We start from the raw sequence: 19304 nt of genomic DNA, 5'->3' as shown, positions 1-19304 counted from the left end.
GTGTGACAGCCCAGCCAGGAGGAACCAGCCCATCTCCACTTCTCACTCATTTCTGGGTTTTAAGATTTGGATAAAATATTCTTTAAGAAAAAGAAAGACCACGTACAAAATAAAAACCTTGTGAAAGATGGTCCTTAACCTCTGTGGGGAAGTGGCTGAACCACACCAGGACCCCAGCAAGGGGAACACTGGTGCTGTGCAGAAGTGCAAAGTGAAAAATGGCCATGTTTGTTCAGAGGCTGCCCAGGCAGGATCTCTCTTTCCAGATGAGATCCAGATGCTGCTAGAGGAGCAAGAATCTACAGGAATGGGACAAAAGAGCCTCAAGGGCCATCTGTGAAAGTCCTGTGGCTGGCATGAAGGTTATTTACCCCTTTTCAGATAGAGGAGGATTGAGTTGCCATTTGTTGTCTTTCTGAGTCTTTTCCCCCCAAATTATTTGATCTCTTTTAATCCTGATAGTCCAGAGCCTTTCAGTCCATTTCATGCTGGGAAATAACAACACATCTTTCCACCTTGACCCTCCAAATCATTTGCTCCCAGTTTCTCACACAGTGCATTCCAGTGAAACATATTGCCATGGCACCTTTAAATCATTCCACACCCTTTCCTCAATGAAAGGAATAAAATGTGTGCTGGATTGATGCCAAAAGATCCAGAATGTTGTGAGAGGTAGCCAGACCCTCTTGGGACTGCTGGGAATATCAAAGGCAGAGTTCATCCTGAGCAGAAGGGGGAAATCACTCCAGCAGTCAGGTGCCTGGCATGGCTGCCTTCCTCTGGTCATGGCAAAGGTGGTTTTGAAGCACAAGATAACCTGTCAAATCCTGGAGATTCAATGCAAGGAGAAAGCAGAGAGAGCTGGAACTACAAAACAAGGCTTGGACAGAACAGGGAGCAGTTAAAGGTCATTAAAAAAAAAACTTGCAAATAAATTTTGAAAATGTGTGGATAGTGTTAATTTTATTCTGAGTTAGACTTTTTCTCTATTTTTCTTTTCTTCTATGACAGTGTTACGACGCTGGGAGATTGGGGGAAAATTAGGAAAGTAGAAAAATCCTGGTGTTTCTAAATGAATTTACTGTGGCTTCTACCCCTGAGCAAGCCAGAGCACTGGCAGGTATTCCAACAACCTGTGGTTCTCTGCAGCAGCTGGAATTGTTTGGGAGTGTCTGCATTGCAGCGTGCCAGGAGATGTGTGGGTTTGGGAGGATTCCTTGCTCCCAAGTGTGTGTGTGGTGCTCTAAAAGCACAGAAGCATTGGCCCCTGGCAATAGCCAAAAATGGAAATGATAGAAATTACAGAAAACAGACAGAAAATTATAAGAAAAGAGGTCCTGATGCCTAGGGTGGGGGAGAAACCCAGAGAATTCTCACTGAAATCAAAAGGCTCCATTCTGCTCTTTCTCTTCTACTTTTACAGCAGTTTCCACCTCAAACTGCAGCTCCTTTAGAGCTCAGTACTGGTGCAAAAAAAAAAAAAGAACTAATCCCATACCTAAAAACCTGCTGGGATCCCTCTTCCCTTTGCTGTTTGCCTGAAGCTGCTGCAAGGTTTGGGGTATGGGTTTCACACCTCAGCCCAGTCAAGCCAAACCCCCGACCTGGCCCTGCAGGTGAGGCTGCCTTGGAATGGCTGGTTTAAAAAAAAAAAAAGAAAAAAAAGAAAAAAAAATCAATTATTTTGCTTAATTCTGCTTTCAGCAAGGGAAAAAGCAGTTTAGCCCATCTCGAGCAGACAAGAAAGGGAGGAAGAGGAGGAAAAAATCCTCTTTTGCCAGCGCCCGGCTGGGTGTGTCTCGCCCCCCCGCCGTGGGGCTGTGTTCCTGGCAGGCAGGCTTGCCTGGGAGGGATCTGCCGTCAAAGCCACCCAGGAAAGGAGGCCTGATACGCTCATTAATATTCTGAACTAGTGACCCTTCTTTTTCTTTCCGCCCCTCGCCTTTCTCTGGGCGCTCCAGCCTCTCCCCGCCGCGGATGGCTGCAGCCCCCTCCAGCTGAGTCAGTCCTGCCTCCCCGCAGCATTGCAGCACCTCCGCAGCTCCTGCGCTCCCTCCCGCTCCTGCAGCACCGCTCCGCTCCCGCCGCAGCATGGCCAGCACCGTCTCAGGTAGGACAGGCGCCTTCTCGGGGGCTTGACATCAATGCGCTTCTAAAATCATCAAGTTTTATATGGTTTTTTTATCATTATTCTGAAGGTTTGGATTGGGTTTGGTTTTTTTTTTTTTTTTTTTTTTTTTTTTTCCCGTGGGTTTCGGGGGAGTTCTGTGCTGAGGAGGCAGCTGGTATGGCAGCATTGTTCCCCTTCCTCCCCCATACACACACCCCTCTGATGCAAGATAGCAGGTGGGCTTTTTATTTTAATATGAATACACGTGTGATAAACTTGCCAATTTAAAGTATTGCTGCCATTTCATTGTGCCATTAGAAGATGCTGCTACGTGCCAATTAAATATTATTTTTGTACCGTCGTAGAGTTGTTTTTTTTTTTCCCTGAGAAAAAATTGCACACGGTGCAGCTGGATGTAAGGAAATCAGAAATTACATTTTATTTTGTGAAGATCATGTATTGCCTAATTGGGTAATGCCCTAAAAAAATCCCTCAAAGCCAATTAGAATAACCTGGATGGGGTTTTGTGTATTCTCCGGGCTTCCCAGCCCCAGATTTCTTGCACAGCTCACATTTCTTGGTTCGAAGATGCTACAGGGGAGCGGTCCTCTGATGGCGTTGGGTGAAATGAGATGCTGCAAGGGAAGCCCTTCCTCCCTCCTGCAGCAGTGCCGGCAATCACAGCGCGGCTGCCCGGGAGCCTGCTCGGGTCTGCCTTCAGGATGGCACGCCGAGGATGCTGTGCTGCTTCGGTCCAGCTTCCTAAAGACCCATCTTGCCCCCTTTGGTTGGGAAGGAGGGATTCAAGTGGCTGAAACTGGGAGTGTGGGTGAAGGAGAAGCTTGAAATGGTACCAGGAACAGTGGGTGGGTTTAGAGGGTCTTTTTCTTTTAGAAAACCGATTTTTTTCTTTTTCTTGGAATGACTCTGAATTCTGCAGCCTACAAAGAGGGGCTTGGGAGGGGGAAGCGAGATCCTGGAGGGCTGAGCAGGAGTGACAGACAAAAAGGAAGAGCAGGCAGTGCTTTGTGCCCCCCAGGCAGGGAACCAGCCCGCAGGAAACCAGGCAACACTTCTTGCTTCTTTCCCTGCCCTTTGCCGAGATTTCCTGCCATGCATTTTCTATTCCTTGCTCCTTTTAGAAGACCAGTAGATGCAGGGGAAAGAAGGATGAGGGATGGAGGGGTGTGTATGTGGGGGGAGTATAAGGGCACAGCTGATCCTGAGTGGGCTTTGCATGCAATTAAAGACATAAAACAGCATTGTAAAAATGTGTTTATGATAGAAAACCTCCATCTATTGTATATATATATTCCTGCGAGTATCCCTGTCTCAATGAACGTCTGCAGCAGTGCACTCCTGGGAGGTGCCACCCATCTCCTGCCTTCCCTGCCGAGCAGGATTGGACCTGGTTTGCACAGTGGGGGTGGGAGGCAAGGCTCAGACTTACCAGCCCTCTAAACCAAGGTTGCATCGAACTTGAGATGGACGAGGTGGTGGATGAAACACGTAGGCAGAACATGCGATTTCCAGTTGGTGCATTCTCACCCTCCCAGCCCACTGCATGCCCACAGCACATCTCGTTCTCCCAGAGATGCAGTTTTACTGTCAAAGAGACTTAAGATCATGAAGGAGCGTGAAATGGGGCTTCCTTGTGACTCAGATCAAGCAGAGAAGCATTTTCAAGGAGTAGGAAGTCATGGAAAGCAGTGCTGTGGCAGGAGGGAAGAGAATAGGGCGCTGTGTGCCAAGGGAGGGTCGGGGCTGAGCCTCGCCCAGCTGCCTTTGCAGGAGCAGCTCCCCATCTCCCCATCGCCCACAGCTCGTACAGCAGCAGTGGAGAGCAGCCTGGAAAAGCAGGAGAAAAAGAATTATGAATCCTTCAATTAACGAATGAGTCTTGTTTGCTTTCTTCATTATTTCCTTCTTTATTCCCAGCAAAAGCCGATCCGTGCCGAGGGCAGGGCAGCTGCAGTCTGCGGCTGCTGCCCGGGGGCTCATTCCCCTCGGGAAGATCCGCTCGGTTTGTTTAAACAAACAACCAAATCCTCGGCATCAAGAGAAGCGGGGCTCGCTCCTGCCCTCTCTCTTTGCCCGCTGTGCCCTCGGGCGGCTTTTCCCGGCCCCGGGGGCTGTTTTGGGAGCGGGATGGGCGGCACATGCTCAGTGCCGGCGGGGCTGCGGTGCCGGCCCCGCTGCTCCGGGCAGCCCCGGCGGGGCAGAGCCCCCGCACCTCCTCCCGCAGCATCCGCACGAAGCTTTGTGCTTTTGTGCGCCTCGGACCGGCCTGCCCGGCCTCCCCAGGGCTGCGGAACTCCCCGCACAGCTGGGGTGAATAAAGAGACGTGAGATTCTGAAATGATGCGGAAGGTGACATCCCCACCGGCCGTCTCCGACATTGGCGTGTCTGGGGAGGGTGGAGCCAAGAGGAAACACCAGGCTGGCCTCATGACTGGGCATGGGAAATGGGCCTTGGCAGAGCTCAAGGTTTTCCCGTCCTGCACTGAAATGTGAGAGCTCAGGGACTTCATGTGGCTCTGGGTTTTGCCCTGATCCCTTTTCTGGGTGGTGTTGAAGGACACCATATGGTGTTGCCCTATCCTGACATTTCTACTGCCCACGCTGGAGAGGCAGAGTCCTTTCTATCAAGCTCTCCATCTCTCTGTGCTCTCAAGAAATAACTATTGTCTTTTTCTTTTGCTGTTGAAGAAGGCTATGTGGCCTTAAAAATTATGGTTCTTTTATTGGGAATTCAGTTTCACATGCCAAAAGAGCCTATTATTGTAGGCTTTTTTTTCCCACCAGTGCATCCAAACAAGGGATCTAAATAGTTAGCAAATACTTGTTCTTTCTAAAATATAAATAATATCTCATTTAATGGCACCATGACACCATGTAGACTCAGGGAAGATGCTTCAGATATCTCAAAGGAGCCCTTTCCTGGAATCTGTCATTGTTGGATCAGATCTGGTGAAGGCACTGTTTTGTCAGATGAACACATTTTCCTTCTTTTGAGTAAAAGCTGAGATTTAGTGGTCTGATGTGGCAACCAGAAGGCTGCAGATAAGCCCATTGTGACAGCAGTGTGGGCAGCAGAGGGGCGAATGAGGCCAATGATTCTTCATGACAATCCTTGGAGGGACCTGAAACTCATTCAAACTTCTATACCCCTAAATTAACTGGGAAAACATGCCTGGCTAATCCCTCACAGCTGTCCTACTGACATGGGCTTTACTCCTCCAGATGTGAGTTATGTTTCAAAAATTAAAGTCTCCCCTCCAGAGGGGAGTTAAACCAATGGGCTGTGATTTAGAAAATACAAAAGAACCAGAGAGCAACCAAAGACCATGTGCATGTGCTGTGGCACTTCAGCACCTCCCAAATGGTGAAGAGCTGCTCAGCATATTTCCAAATAATCCTTTTATTCTTTCAAGGTACCTCTACATGGTTATTGCCCTATTAGAGAATCTTATTCCCTCTGAATTTGTTTATACAAATTGTACCACTTTATAATGGGGAAATACAATAATTCTCAGTTAATGGGGAGGAAATCAAGATCCAAAGAGACCAAATGACTGTCTGTGGTCACAGAGCACATCTGTACCTGACACATCATGGCACTGGGTTCTGTCTTTGACTGTCTCATGAGCTGCTGCCTCATCAGCTCCCCAGCTCTTTCACAGCTCTTTGTCTCACCCAGACCTCACCATCCAAACCCATGTTTGCCTCAAATCCACAAACACTCTGGCTTAGCTGCTTCCATTGGGTTCCTTCCTCTGCTTTATAAAGCAGCCCAGGCCATGCTTCTCTCCTTCCAACAGTAACCCCAGCCAGGGCTCTGCTCCACAGCTTGGGCCCTTCTCTGTTGCTGAGCCCATGCAAGAGGAGATTTCCCTGGATATTTTCTCACATGTTCCAGTGCTACAGCTCCAGTGATTTGCTGATGCACTGGCTGTGCACAGCCTGGGTTGTTGTGACATTCATGAGCTGCCAATAAAACCTGGGGGGAAGGAGGTGGGTGATTGGAAACCATTCCTGGGCAGTAGTTTAGCAGATGTCTGACAGAAGGCAGAGTAAACCTCACATCTGCCTGTTCTCATGGATGATTCCACATGAGCCCATGGTAACTCCTGGGCCTGGATCTCCTGGTGTCCCTGTACCATCAGTGTGGGCTACAACTACTGAGGTGGCAAAAAAAAACCAAAACTCCAAACCCGTCAAAAAACCAAACAAAAAAAACCCATTAGTGTTTTCTGGCTCTGTAAGATCTGCTGCTGACTTGTTTGTGGAAGCTGGGGAGCAGGAAGGTGGAAGTGCATTAGACTGAAGGTCTGGCCAGTATTTTTATGATAGGATTCATGGCAGGGGAGAATATTTGGAGCCTGCTGTTCCCTCAAGGCTTGTTGAGGATTCTGGTTGCTTTTGTTGTTTGTGTGGCATTGCAGTCTCTGGAGGTCTGGAGTGCTGGAGGTCTCTGTTCTGTCTCTCTGTCTTCTGTACCTTCTCTTTAAGCTTTGACTACATTTATAATTGGCCTGTTCTTATTTTTTGCAAGAGATAATATTCATTATGGAAGCAATTCTTACTTCTCCAAAGTTATCTTCACAAACCAAATTATTTTCTTGTAATAACCTTCCTCTGACCCTGCTATCAGACAGAGCACATCCAGTCTCATCCATTTAAATTTCACATAAATTAACCTTGCTCTTCCTCTGCTTCACTGTGGCTGATGCCATGTCAGTGTTGTGCTGAGATGGCTTCCCTCTATTTTGATGGATGCCATTAAATACCACCCCAAAACCTGGCAGCAGTTTAGCTTTTTGTATTTAGGAAATAGAGAACAAATTTTTTAATGAGTAATAGGTTTCAAGCCCCACCATCCAGACACATCATGAGCAGAAAAATGAATCCCATTGCTCCTGCACCACTCCATTCCCAGCTGTTCCTCCATCTCTGGCACCAGCAGCACTTGGGGAGCAGCTGGATAATGTCTCCAGGGCTTGACTTGGAGATAAACACTTAGCATGGATCGATGGTGTGCACAGCAGAGGGGACGTGGAAATGCAGGATGTTCCCTGCAGCACTAGAGGGAGCACAGGAAAGGAGGCGCTGGAGAGAGCTGGGAGCGTCCTGAGCCTCCTGGTGCCCTGGTGAAGAATCAGGACACCTGGTGAAAAAATCTAATAAAGATTGCTTGGCTCATGGGGTGTGGGGTGGAATACAAGCAAACCAGGATCAGTGCTGATTGCAGGGCATAAATGTTCATAAGGGTTGAGGAACTGACTGCACCTTTTGTGGATTGTAGCTTAATCGCTGCTCAAATTCCTCTAAAGCCAACGAAATACGAGTTCACTCCACTTTAGAGGATGAGACACTGATATATTTTCTCTAACCTCTGCAGTTTATTCACTTTTTGGTTTACACAACTCAGGTATTTGCAATGTTTCACCCCAATTCTGATGACAGCAGTGAAATGTCATGACACAGTGATGAAGATCATACCAGAGTGAATGAATTTGCTGCTGAGACAAATGAATGAGAATGAATTTTGCTGCTGAATTTGTCCTTCTATTGCAGTGTTTGCCTTAAAAGAGAAGTAAAATGTCAGTCAGTCACACCTGAATGAGCAGCCTGTCCTAATCCTCTGCCCACCAGCAAGGCAGAGTTCTTGCTACATCTCTGAGACTGAAGCAAGGCTTTGGTATCAAGTCCCTGAGGACCTGAGTCAGATTAATTTATACAGAAATGAAATATTTGCTCAGTGCAAGCTGAATTTATTTTTACTAAGTTAACAGAAGCAAAAATGCTAATAGATGCTCACGTAAAAAGTTCAGCATTCCCTAATTGTTCTTAAAATATGTTCATTTGTGCACTAGACCCATCCTTTCTGAGCAGGAGCTCCTTGGCCATGTCATATTCTGGCCAGCCACATGTCTTTTCCTGGTTCAAGGGTTTTGTCCGCTGGCATAAATATGTCCTCAAAACCTTAAATCTATTGCAAATGGGAGTGCAGATACTTCTGAAGCAAATTCTAGTGCTGAGGTTGGCTGCTTTCACCCCTGAGTTTTAAGCAGCTGTGATTGAGCCCAAGTCTTGCTTCAGGAGATCTCAGGTTTGATCTTCACAGGTTCCTGAGTAGCATCACAGAGGTTATGGGTCTTTATTTTAGTCACTGAATCAGAGGATGTACCTCTCCTCACAGGATGCCTTGTCTTGTCTTAGCCTGATAAAACAATTATTTGTCACAGGATGTGTCATGAGCAGAAAGCCACCAGTGTGCTGCTCCTGTGTCCCACAGGTGTGGGGGACACTGCTGGCTCGGGGGCACAGGTGTGGGGCTTTCAGGGATCCATGCAGCTCTCAGGGCGTGGGCCAGGGGCTCCTCAGGACATGAATGTCATCAAGAGGTGTGTTCTCTGTGATCAGAGAAGGGAACAGAGCTGGGGAAGGGGCTGGAGCACCAGGAGAGGCTGAGGGAGCTGGGGGGGCTCAGCCTGGAGAAAAGGAGCCTCAGGGGGACCTTTTCGCTCTGCACAACTCCTGACAGGAGGCAGCAGCCAGGTGGGGCTCAGCCTCCTCTCCCAATTAACAAGTGACAGGACAAGAGGACGTGGCTCAAGTTGTGCCAGGGGAGGTTTAGGTTGGACATTAGGATTGGACATTTTCACCTAAATGGCTGTCAAGCCCTGGCACGGGCTGCCCAGGGACCAGGTGGAGTCACCGTCCCTGGATGGATTTAAAAGCCATGGACATCTGGGGACATGGTTTAGTGGTGGGCTTGGCTGTGCTGGGGAAACACTTGGACCTGATGATCTTGGGGAGCTTTTCCAATCCCAACAAACCTGTGACGATTCTGTGCTCCTACGATTCTATAATTTCTTCAGGAGTCAATCCTTCCCCCTCTTCATGCCCGGCCCCGCGGAGGTGCTGAAGGGACAGCTCCGGGCGGTGCCGGTGCCGGTGCCGGTCCTGCCGGGACAGCTCCGGGCGGGCAGCGCAGCCCCGGCACCTCCGGGGGCTCGGTTCGCTGCCCCTTCTCGCTGCTTTCCCCGCTCCCCCCCGGCAGTGGGGGCTGCTCGGGACCCTCCCCCGCCGCCCCCCGGCCCCGTGTGCCGCCAATGGCATCTGCGGACCGGTGGGGGAAGGACACAGAGCACAGCCCTGCCGCAGCCCTGGCCTTTTGTCCTCCTGCTCCTCTTCATTTTAATTGGCAGAGAGGGACGGTCAGCTCGCTCTGCAGGAGGGAAAGCAGCACAGGGGAGATCCCGATGGAATGGAGGCAGCTGTGAGATCAGCCCGGCAAAGCTCCTGAAAGGCAGGGAATGCAGCATGGAATCACACAGTGCCGGTGCTGAAACACCGAGCACTGTGCTCTGTGACAAGTTCTGTCAGACAATTAAATTGAATTAAATGAAGGGGTCGGGGGTGTGGCACATCTGCCTCATGCCTTGGTTTCACCCAGGACCAGACATAATGGTTGAGCAACGACCTTGTTGACTGGTTTGTTTGTATTAAATGAGAATGTCTAAATGATAATAAATGATAATGTCTCTCATCTATTCCCAGGGATCCTCCTCAGGGCTCTTGGCAGCACATTAGGAGATGCATTAGCTTCCTGCTCCATGCCACGACTTTGGGCCTCTCAGAGGCTCTCCAGAGGTTTTTTTCATTAAGAACAAAATCAAAGATGTCTGGCTGCCACTGCTGGTGTAAACTATTCCTATTTGGTTTACATTTAACAGCAGGACTGGGCAGGAGGTTCAAATCAGAATGGGCAGCAAGCTAAAAATTGTTCAGTCAAGATCTGAGCTTCAGGGATGGTGGTTTAGCAAAATAAGGGTTCTAATCATGATGAAGTTCTGTACCTAGGAGGAAAAATCAATGCAAGCAGGAAAATGGCATAGGTTTTTTCCCACTCAGTTAGCTGTGGGAAGGCAGAGGAGAATACCTGAAAGATGTTCCTAAGGGCACGTGATACACAGGATGTTACTTTTTTCAGAATTGTTCTGTGTCTAATTTCTCTTCAGATCACAGAGTTCTGGGATTTCCCTGTCCTGGCCCAGGGGAGGGTGTTGCTCTGAAGGTGGCACTGGAAGCTGAGCTGCAGAGTTGCCTCTGTCTGGAGCATGAAATGGAGCTGAGGACAGAGGGGACAAACCGAGGCCAGAAGCAGCAGGATGTGAGGGGAATCCAGGGGCAGAGCCAAGGCAGGACAGCAGAATGTCTGTGCCTGTGGCAGGGGCAGGAGAAGGGCAGCACAAGGACACTCAGGGCAGGTTTGTCAGCACATGCAGCCATGAAGACACTGTCCCCAAGAGCCTGGGTGCCACCCAAGGAGCCAGCCCAGGACAGAGCCTCACCAGCAGCACCCAGCGCTGAGCCCCAGCTGCTGACCTGGCTCACAGGAGTGATGCTGTGAGGGTTTCACTGATGTGATAAAGAACATGACAGCCTGACAGAGCACCTCACTGGCTTCAACTCCTTCTATTCTGAGGTTCTTTGTCAGCAGTGTGCAAACAGTTCACTGTCTTAAATGTGCTGAACTCCAAAAATACAGGTGAAGATTGCCCCAGAAGGAGATTGCTGCAGTCTGTGTTGGGGCAGCACTTGGATGCTGTGGTGCATCCTCCAGTCACAGGAGCAAGCAGCAAACTGGAGGGCTCACAGCAGCAGAGCTGGAAAGGATTGAGTGTTTACTGTCCTTTACAGAAGGACAGGTCACAGACTGTGCTAACCTCTGCCTGTGTGGGCCATGGTGGTGGCAGAATCCACCCACAGCCTCCCTGACCTGCTGCTGCAGGCCAAGAGGTACCTTGTGAAGCTGGGGTCCAGCTCTTCCCCTGGTTCCAGAGCCCCTGAACAGTTTCATCACTCAAATGCCCCTTTGTTCTCCACATTGCTGACCTCCTCCTGCCTCTTCACCCTCACCTCAGAAATGCTGAATTGGGAAATATTCCCAGCTGGCCAGGGATTGAGCAATGTTTCCAGGTGTCAGTGGGCATCATTTATCTCAGAGACTGGAAATTCCACTTCCAGAGAAAGGGTGGGGCAACTGTCCCAACATGTTTAACTACACAGGCTGCAGCTCCCAACGTCTTTGGAGGGAAAACCCTGCACAGAAACTTAACCCCTGGATGTGTTAAATCCCTGCTCTGTGTGTCCCCATAACATTTGCCACACTGGCAGCTAACTTAGGCTGCTCTAGATCAGACACCTCTTGGGGACCTTGTGGCAAGCTATGGCAGCCTGGAAACGTCTCCACAGAGTCTGGTAGCTGCAAGTGGGATTTCCTGGCAGCATGGAAAAGCCTCCATAGAGTCTGATAGCTGCAGATGGGATACTTGCTTAATTTCTCCATGAAAAAGAGATGCTGTTGCCATTAGAATCTCTCTCATTGCTATTTCATATTTTTCAGCCTACAAGGAGAAAATGAAGGAGCTGTCTCTGCTCTCCCTCATCTGCTCCTGTTTCCACACCCAGCCCCATCCCAACACCATCTACCAGTATGGAGGTAGGTAACCTGCTCCCACAGGAGCTCCAGCAGTGTCTGGGTTGTTCTCCCACAGGCAATGTGGGAGATTGCCAGAGTCAGAGCCTCTCTGCTTCATGCAAGGGTGACACACAAGGTATTAACAGCAATGTGACCTTTCTGTAATTGTGCCATGACTTTAAATTAATTGCATTTGCATGGAGGGAATGAAGGTGATCACTAATCAAGAAATTCTGGAGATGAAACCAAATCACCCAGATTGGGACATGGCAAGATCCTAATTCCTGTGTGAGGAGCTTGATGACCTCAGGTCACTCTCCTGAATGGCACAGGTTCACACCTTTGTTTTTTTCCCCCACAAAGATATGGAGGTGAAGCAGCTGGATAAGAGGGCATCAGGCCAGAGCTTCGAAGTGATCCTGAAGTCCCCTTCAGATTTATCTCCCGAGAGCCCAATCCTTTCCTCCCCTCCCAAGAAGAAGGACCTGTCCCTGGAGGAGCTGCAGAGGAGGCTGGAGGCTGCAGAAGAGAGGAGGAAGGTAAGGAGATGTCCTGTAGAAGCAGTGACTTTTCTGCTACTAGTTGCACCAAACCCTAAAGCTCAGCAGGATTAATCTAAAACAGCTGGGAAGTGTTCTGACATTTGTTATTCCACTGTAAATTGTCAGGTGAGACACAGGCATCATGGAGGTGTGGCTCTGCAGTGTGATTTAGGCAGGGAATTCAACTCCATCCTCATCATCATCGTGTGATCACCGAGACACTTGGGGACATGGGTTAGTGGTGAGCTGGCCAGTGCTGGGGGAACTGTTCTCAATGATCTCAGAGGGCTTTTCCAACCTAGACAACTCTATGGCAGCAGGAGAAAGGCACCAAAAGTATCCTTCAAGCAAGAAGATGGTGTTATGAGAGGGAGGGGGGTGGCAGAGTGGTTTGAGCAGAGGAGGGAGCCAGAAAGGCTCTCTGGGGAGATGAAGGCTGGAAGAGCCTCTTGGTGGCCTCACCCCATGCCCTGGCAGACCCAGGAGGCGCAGGTGCTGAAGCAGCTGGCGGAGAAGCGGGAACACGAGCGGGAGGTGCTGCACAAGGCACTGGAGGAGAACAACAACTTCAGCCGCCTGGCCGAGGAGAAGCTCAACTACAAGATGGAGCTGAGCAGGGAGATCCGTGAGGCACACCTGGCTGCCTTGAGGGAGCGGCTCCGCGAGAAGGCGAGTGGGACCCCGGGACAGGGCTGGGGGCTGGGGGTGCTGCTCCTTATGGAAAAATGGGGTCTGGTCTCGGTGTGATGGGTGAGAGGGACAGGGTGTCCCCTTGATGGTGGTTGCTGAGGAGGAGCTCTGCTCCAGAGCAGTGTGAGGAGGGGGGTTATGTCCTTCAAGGGCAGTAGAGAACAAAGCCTGGATAATCCTGATAAGGGCAAGTCCAAAGCCACCGTGTCAGGCCCGCCGTGGGCTGTGTGGATGAAAGGTTTTGCAGGAGAGAGGAGCCAGGAGCGTGTTTGCTGGAGTTTCCATCACCTCCAACCTCCCACAGATGGTCCTCCACTCCTTGCAGGTGTAACCCCCCCGCCCTCAGGATGTTTTGGATGAGAAACTGGTCTCTTTATTTATACAAATCCTGTGTGCAGGAGGAAAATATTGATCACAAGAGCAGGATGTGTTAGCCCGGTGTCATTTCTCCTGTCTCTGCAGGAACTGCACGCGGCCGAGGTCCGCAGGAACAAGGAACAGCGGGAGGAGATCTCTGGATAAAGGGCTTTTCTACACATCTAGCACCTGATTCCTGTTAACAAACCAACCAGTCGACCAACCAACACATTTTATTTTGTTTGTCTAGATGCAACATTCGGTTCTTCATCCCCCCTCCCCGGTGTTCGTCCCCCAGCTACACGCTTCTCTCTGCATCCCTAATCGTCAGTGCTTGTGGGGATTCACAGATCATAGGGACCTCTAAGCAGAATAGCAACTAGTTCACATCAAATAGAGAATCAATCAGTCGATCAGCCAATCAAACAGCTTCTTTGGAGGGTTTTGTCCTTTTTTTAAAAGAAAAAAATTTCTTAAACGGATGTAAAGAAAAAAAAACCAAACGAAGATATTAATAAATTCAACCATCAGTGTCACAGAGATACAGATTTCTTATCCGGGGCTTTTCCTCCTCTTGGTGTTTGCTCTGAGCCAAATATCAGTTTCAGAAAAATGGGAAATAAGTGATAATTTCTGTGTGTGAAGTAAAATAGGGAGTAGTCCCCTGTTTGCCCATGGTGGGAGAGAGGAAGGAGAAGGACGGATGGCTCAGGAGTTGCAGTGTGTGCAGAACCCCCATCTTTTGGCTGCCTTCAGAGCCAGCCCAGGTAGGCAGTGACCACAGCCCTCATCTTTGGGTGATTTTTGAGAACCCGTGTGGAAGCAGCTGAGGGGCTCCACCCAAAGCCTGGATCACAGCAAGTCCCTGTCACAGCAGGCACTGCCTGATGCTCTGGTTGGCCACTGAGCCGCCCTCTCCCCAGCTGAGCGGGGACTGAGAGGCCTTGGCTGCTCTGCCTGGGAGAGCTGTGGGTGGTGATTGCATTTCCAGCTCCGTGGGAGCCCTGGGAGAGACCCTCAGTCCTCTGTGGGCTCCCCAGTGCTCCCACCAGATAGGATTCCACTCTGCTAGGAAAGCAAATCCAACAAAGATTTGCATGGTTGTGAAATTGCCTTTTAGTGAACAGAAGAATCCTTCCCTCTTTCCAGTGATGGATGTGGCTCTTTGGGGCCATCACAGGGCAGATTGCTGGAGACCAAATCCTGAGGCTCTCTTCTGATATCCACTGAATTCCCAGCTGGATGTGGGAGAGATCCCTCCATGGCCATGGCTTGATGTCAGGGGACTCTGCTCCCAAAAGGAAGGGCTACTTTACTCCCAAAGCCCTCCTCCTGGTCTGGGGGGGACAATAGGGCTGTTAGAAAGCTCCTGTGCTGTCAGTGACAAAAGAAAATTAGATTTAGGGCAAAGAAGGAAACTGAGGGTTGAATTTCTTAACAGTAGCTAATGATCAGTTTATAGTAGCAGCTGTCTTAGATAAGCATTTGTGTAGAGCGCGGCATCACCGCCAGCATCACCTCATCCATATAGTGACGAGAAATTTTAAAAAGATTAAAAAAAAATTTAAAAAGTAATTTAAATGAAATTTTTGTGTGTAAGAAATGGTTGAAACTGTCAAATGTCTGTGTCCCACGTTGGTGGGATCTGAGAAGGTATCTGCGAGATATTAACCCTGTCCTACTCTCTGTGGTGCTGAGTGTTTGCTTGGTGTGTAATTCTGACCTGGAGCTTGTTGTAAATACTGTTTTTAGTACTATGATTATTATGATTATTATTATCAGAAATGTTGTACTCATGAGCAAGAGTTGAAAACAAGAGAAATGGCCATTTTCACTCTCTCCTGGGGGCTCAGAAGGAGTTGGAGGCTGGGCCAGGTGAAGGCAGGGTTCCAGTGGGATGCTGGAGCAGAGAGCAGCTGGAAAATAATGGAATTGGGAGCTGGAGGCAGCCGAGTCCTGCGGGCAGGGCAGTGAGAGCGGGGACGGCTGCTCCTCGTGCTGGGAGGAGAAGGAAGGGCTGAGAGGAGGAATAGAGGTGATGCTTCAATTCTAGTACATCTAATTCAGTGTTGATCTAAACCTCCCTCTGTGGAGGTTCCAGGTGGTTCCCTGCAACCCAGCAGAAGCTGGAGGACCTGTCAGGTTTAGCATGTGCTGGAAAAGAGCTGTAACAGGTTGTGCTGGTCAGAGCCATCCTCCCAAACAGCTCCTGAGTCTCCAGGCTCAATTCCTGCCTGGATCTTCCCTCTCAGTCCCTTGTGCTGCCCTATGTCACTCTCTTCCCCCTCCCTGGAGCCCAGATGGGTCTCAAGTAGAGACTCATTCCTGCAATAGCTTTTCCTGGCAAAAATTCCCATGGCAAGTGCAGAATGGCCTGGCAGATGGTGCTCATGCAGGTGTGAGCACTGGGAAACTAATTTTTCTCCTCTCCATCAGGTTGGTGCAGTGAGGGACGGTGGATATGGCTGGGAAATGTGTTACTGCAGGAGAAGCTCCTGCAGGGAGGAGCAGGGAGAGCTGTGCATGGGTAATGTCAGGGAGCTGCTGCTGAGACATGTCGTGCCAAGGAAACAGCCTCAGCTGTGGGGCCAGAGGCTTTACGTGTCCCAGAGCCATGTTTGCCTGGTGCAGGTGGATAGGGGTGTTCAGGAGCTTGTCCAGTGCCACTGGGCACTATCAGGGAAATGTGTGACTGATTTGGCTGCAGGTGTTGGCTGGATGAGGGCACCCACTGCTCCAAACCCATCGTGGCCAGGAGCTCATGCAGCACTGTGCCCAACCTGCAGCATGGGCCAGGATCATGGTTATCCCATGCCTTCCCATATCCCTTCATGCTGTTGGCTATGTGCAGCTGCATACTTCATGCCTCAAATGAGACTAATTAAGTATCCTTATTAACATCCTTACTGCCCCAGCCTGTGTCATTCCTGGAGCATTCCCATGTACTGTGGATGTGGACACGGCATGCAACCCCCCCAGTTCTCGGGGTCTCCTTCCTTACTGGGGGGTTTGAGGTCTCCACTGATCCCTGAAGGTGTTTATGAATCGAGCTCTGAACCAACAGCTTCCAGCCCCATTTTAGCAGCATCATAAGGACATGGGAATGTGCCTTGTAGGGGGAGCATCCTCAGGGCACACACCCACCCTGCCTGGACCTCAAGTGTGGCAGCAGTGTGAGAGAGGAAAGCCAGGAGGGTGACATCATTATGTGCATGCATAGGCCTTCCAAGAGCCCTCCTGGAGGAGAGCCTTTGATTTGGGCAAGAATGAGGAGCTGAAGCTAAAATGAGCTCCCAGCTGGCACCAACAGCCGGGCGATGGGTGAAGCTGTAAGAAAGGCACAACAGCCCAAACTATAGCTCTGTGCCCACATTATCCCAAAGAGCAGAGCTCAGCTCTGCCTGTAATAGGCACTTCCAAGGATGCTGGCCCCTCTGACTGCTTCTGGACTGAGCCTATTCCTTCTTATTATTTTGGAGTCATTAAAAAATCTTGCTCTAACCCAGTTGTGGGGTTCCCTTTGAGTTGACCTTCCAGGGCCGGTGGGAGCTGAGGAGTTGCATGCATCCTGCCTCGGGGGTAGGTCGGTGTTGCTGCTCCCTTTCAAATGTAAACTTCAGCTTGCTTGCTTTAGCTTAGCCCAGCGGGACTCTCTGGCCCTGCCTCTGCAGTCCTGTCTCACAGGGTTTGTTCTGTCCCTCCCATGGCATTCCTGTCCTCCTGGCAGTGGCTGTGCACCCGGCCGTGCACACGCGCACAGAAACGCATCCGTGGAAACAATATATGCACATTCACTCTGATACCACTTGAAATGAGTCAGGGAATGGCTGTTTACGGTGCTAGAGATTTCTTACTCTCCATGCTAGGGACGAGATGACATAGTAAGACCAATAAACTCCACCTTTGTAGTCAGTTGTCTTTGAGTAAAGCAGCAGAGGGGCGCTGGCCCATGCCTACGTGTGGGTGCCCTGTGGTCCCCGGGGTGCAGGGACACAGGGGACAGCTGGGCATCCCTGGCTTGGCATCCCCCGTGCCTCAGTTTCCCACACCCTTTGACAAGGGGACAGAGATGCTCCCTCCCCACGGGGACCATGGGAGAGCCGATGCCTCCACGTCTCTAAAGTGCTCTGAAATGGAAAGTACCAAAGTATGGAGTTGGGACAGGCAGCTGTGCACCCTGGCAGGAACACCCGGCCCATGGCTGCAGGAGAGGGTTGGAAGATGACAGTGTGGGCACAGGGCTGAGCTGTCACCCCAGGGCTCAGCACCCCGGGCAGGATGTGCTCCTCCTGCCACAGCTGGGGTCGCATCCCTTGGGCTGGGTGGGGAGCTGGCACAGTGTCATGGAAAGACTTTCCATCCCTAACAGAGCCTTGTCCGGTTCCCTTTGGTCTGCCACGTGCATTTCATTGTCAACTTGAGGTTGTTGTTGTGCAAAAGAAGTGATCATGAAAAAAAATAAAGAAAAAAAAAAGAAATAAAGTTGGTATGAAACCGTATGTGTCCGTCTCTCTCCAGGTTGTTTTAGTTGCAAGGCTTCTCTTTGTATTGTGAGAATATCAATAAACAACATTAAACAGAAAATTGACCTAAAGATTTTACAAAATAGACCTTAATCCTCTGAATGCTCAGTGACTGCTTTTTCACACAGCATAAAAGAGACAGAAATTGACATTTTATCACCATTCTCAGAGGGACAATGTAATAAATGCTTTAATGAGCATCCTGCTGCCACCCCTGTGGCTGGGAGTGAGGGTGTGCAAAGTCTCTACACAGGAAGATTGAAAAAGATACAAAACAGTTACAAATACAAGTGCAGTCCTAGAAACCACATGAGCTTCTTTATTAAAAAATCCAATGTTTCCTTTATGAGCTTTTCCTGAGAAAGGATCCAGCCTGGGCTGGACAGAGTGGGAGGGAGCAGGGCTGCAGTCCTCAGGGAGATGGACCCCAACCCATGAGACCCTGCATGGTCCACGCTCCCAATCCCATCCCTGGAGCCACGTACACAAAAATGTCCAAAAGCTGCAGCTGAAAACAGGGAATCCACAAGGCCATGTGGGAGAGGTGCCTGGCTGCTTCTCTACTGCTGGGGAAAGGTTCCCCCATTTGCCTTTTGGGGAGGGCTTTTGCCACCACAAGTGGTGCCCAGTGTCACTGGCCACTGTCCTCCCTGTCCCTGAGGGGATTTTGAAGTGGCAGCATCCTCCTGGGCTGTCCCACATCTTGTGATCCCATCAGAATAACCAGTGTGGGAGACTTTGCACAGAGCTCAGCAGCACTCAGTGCACAAGGAGACAAACTGAGGGGAAGGCAGGAGGGATTTCGATTTTAATTCTGTGTTCTGTAAGGGCGGGGAGGAGAGTGCCAGGAGGACAGTGCCAGGACAGTGCTGGGGCCATCACAGTGGTGGCAGTGGCAAGCAGCCCATGCCTGATGCTTTCCCCACGTGTCCTCAGGATGCTGCTGCCTGCACAAACAGGAATTCTATTTTTGCAGCTTGACCTTCCTGATTCCGGAGATAACAACCTGACTGCAAACGCAGCATTGCTCCCTTTTCCTCTGAGATTTGATACAGCCCACTAACCCAGGCTCTTCTAAAACATGGATGTAGCAAAGTAAACCCCTACATTTGTCTTAGGAAAACAGGCACGGTCCTTGGTGCCAGACAATTTGAGATATATTGATGAGACCAAGCATGGTCAGCTCCTAACTAGTTAATTCAAGAGACATCCTTTTGTGATCTGAAGGAGAAAACCACAGAGGCATGAGATCTGCTGGGGCAGGATGGGGCAGGAGGAGTGGAAGGAATTGTGGAGAGGCTCCTACCACCTTCCAGCCCTGCCCCCTGTGCAGCCCTGTGGAGCTGAGTGCTGAAGACACAATACTGAAGGCTTGAACCACACTCCAGCACCCACAAAATCATAGAACCAAGGAATGGTTTGGTTCCAACCTCCTCTCATGGGCACCTTACAGTATCCCAGGCTGCTCCAAGTCCTGCCCAGCCTTGAGCACCTCCAGGGATGGGGCAGCCACAGCTTCTCTGGGTACCCTGTGCCAGGGTCCCCCCATCCTCACAGGGAAGAATTTATCCCCAATTTCCAATCTCACCCTG

At 50.1% G+C, this 19304-nt stretch overlaps 1 protein-coding gene across 2 annotated transcripts; it reads left to right on the top strand.

Annotated features, from left to right (window-relative positions):
- The first annotated feature begins 1819 nt into the window (after window positions 1–1819).
- On the top strand, window positions 1820–17688 carry STMN3 (stathmin 3). Of its 2 annotated transcripts, XM_071446851.1 has the most exons (5): window positions 1833–2110; window positions 11526–11621; window positions 11964–12139; window positions 12620–12811; window positions 13295–17688. In XM_071446851.1, the coding sequence occupies exons 1-5, from the start codon at window positions 2092–2094 to the stop codon at window positions 13352–13354; spliced, it is 543 nt and encodes a 180-aa protein (XP_071302952.1). In that variant the 5' UTR covers window positions 1833–2091; the 3' UTR covers window positions 13355–17688. The 2 variants fall into 2 exon arrangements, with proteins under 2 accessions (XP_071302951.1, XP_071302952.1); XM_071446850.1 differs by lacking the exon at window positions 13295–17688 and having other exon boundaries at window positions 1820–2110; window positions 12620–12904.
- Window positions 17689–19304: the final 1616 nt, after the last annotated feature.

Source organism: Agelaius tricolor, unplaced genomic scaffold (assembly GCF_023055355.1).
Source record: "Agelaius tricolor isolate 1412-34295 unplaced genomic scaffold, bAgeTri1.0.p SCAF_23, whole genome shotgun sequence".
Lineage (NCBI taxonomy): Eukaryota > Metazoa > Chordata > Aves > Passeriformes > Icteridae > Agelaius > Agelaius tricolor.
This window is presented reverse-complemented; position numbering and strand designations above follow the sequence as displayed.

What these genes read in the sequence shown, in the direction of transcription:
- STMN3 (XM_071446850.1), top strand. An exon ending in CACCATCTACCAGTATGGAG is followed by an intron (nt 11,622 to 11,963) that starts GTAGGTAACCTG and finishes TCCCCCACAAAG; the next exon opens with ATATGGAGGTGAAGCAGCTG. An exon ending in CTGCAGAAGAGAGGAGGAAG is followed by an intron (nt 12,140 to 12,619) that starts GTAAGGAGATGT and finishes ATGCCCTGGCAG; the next exon opens with ACCCAGGAGGCGCAGGTGCT.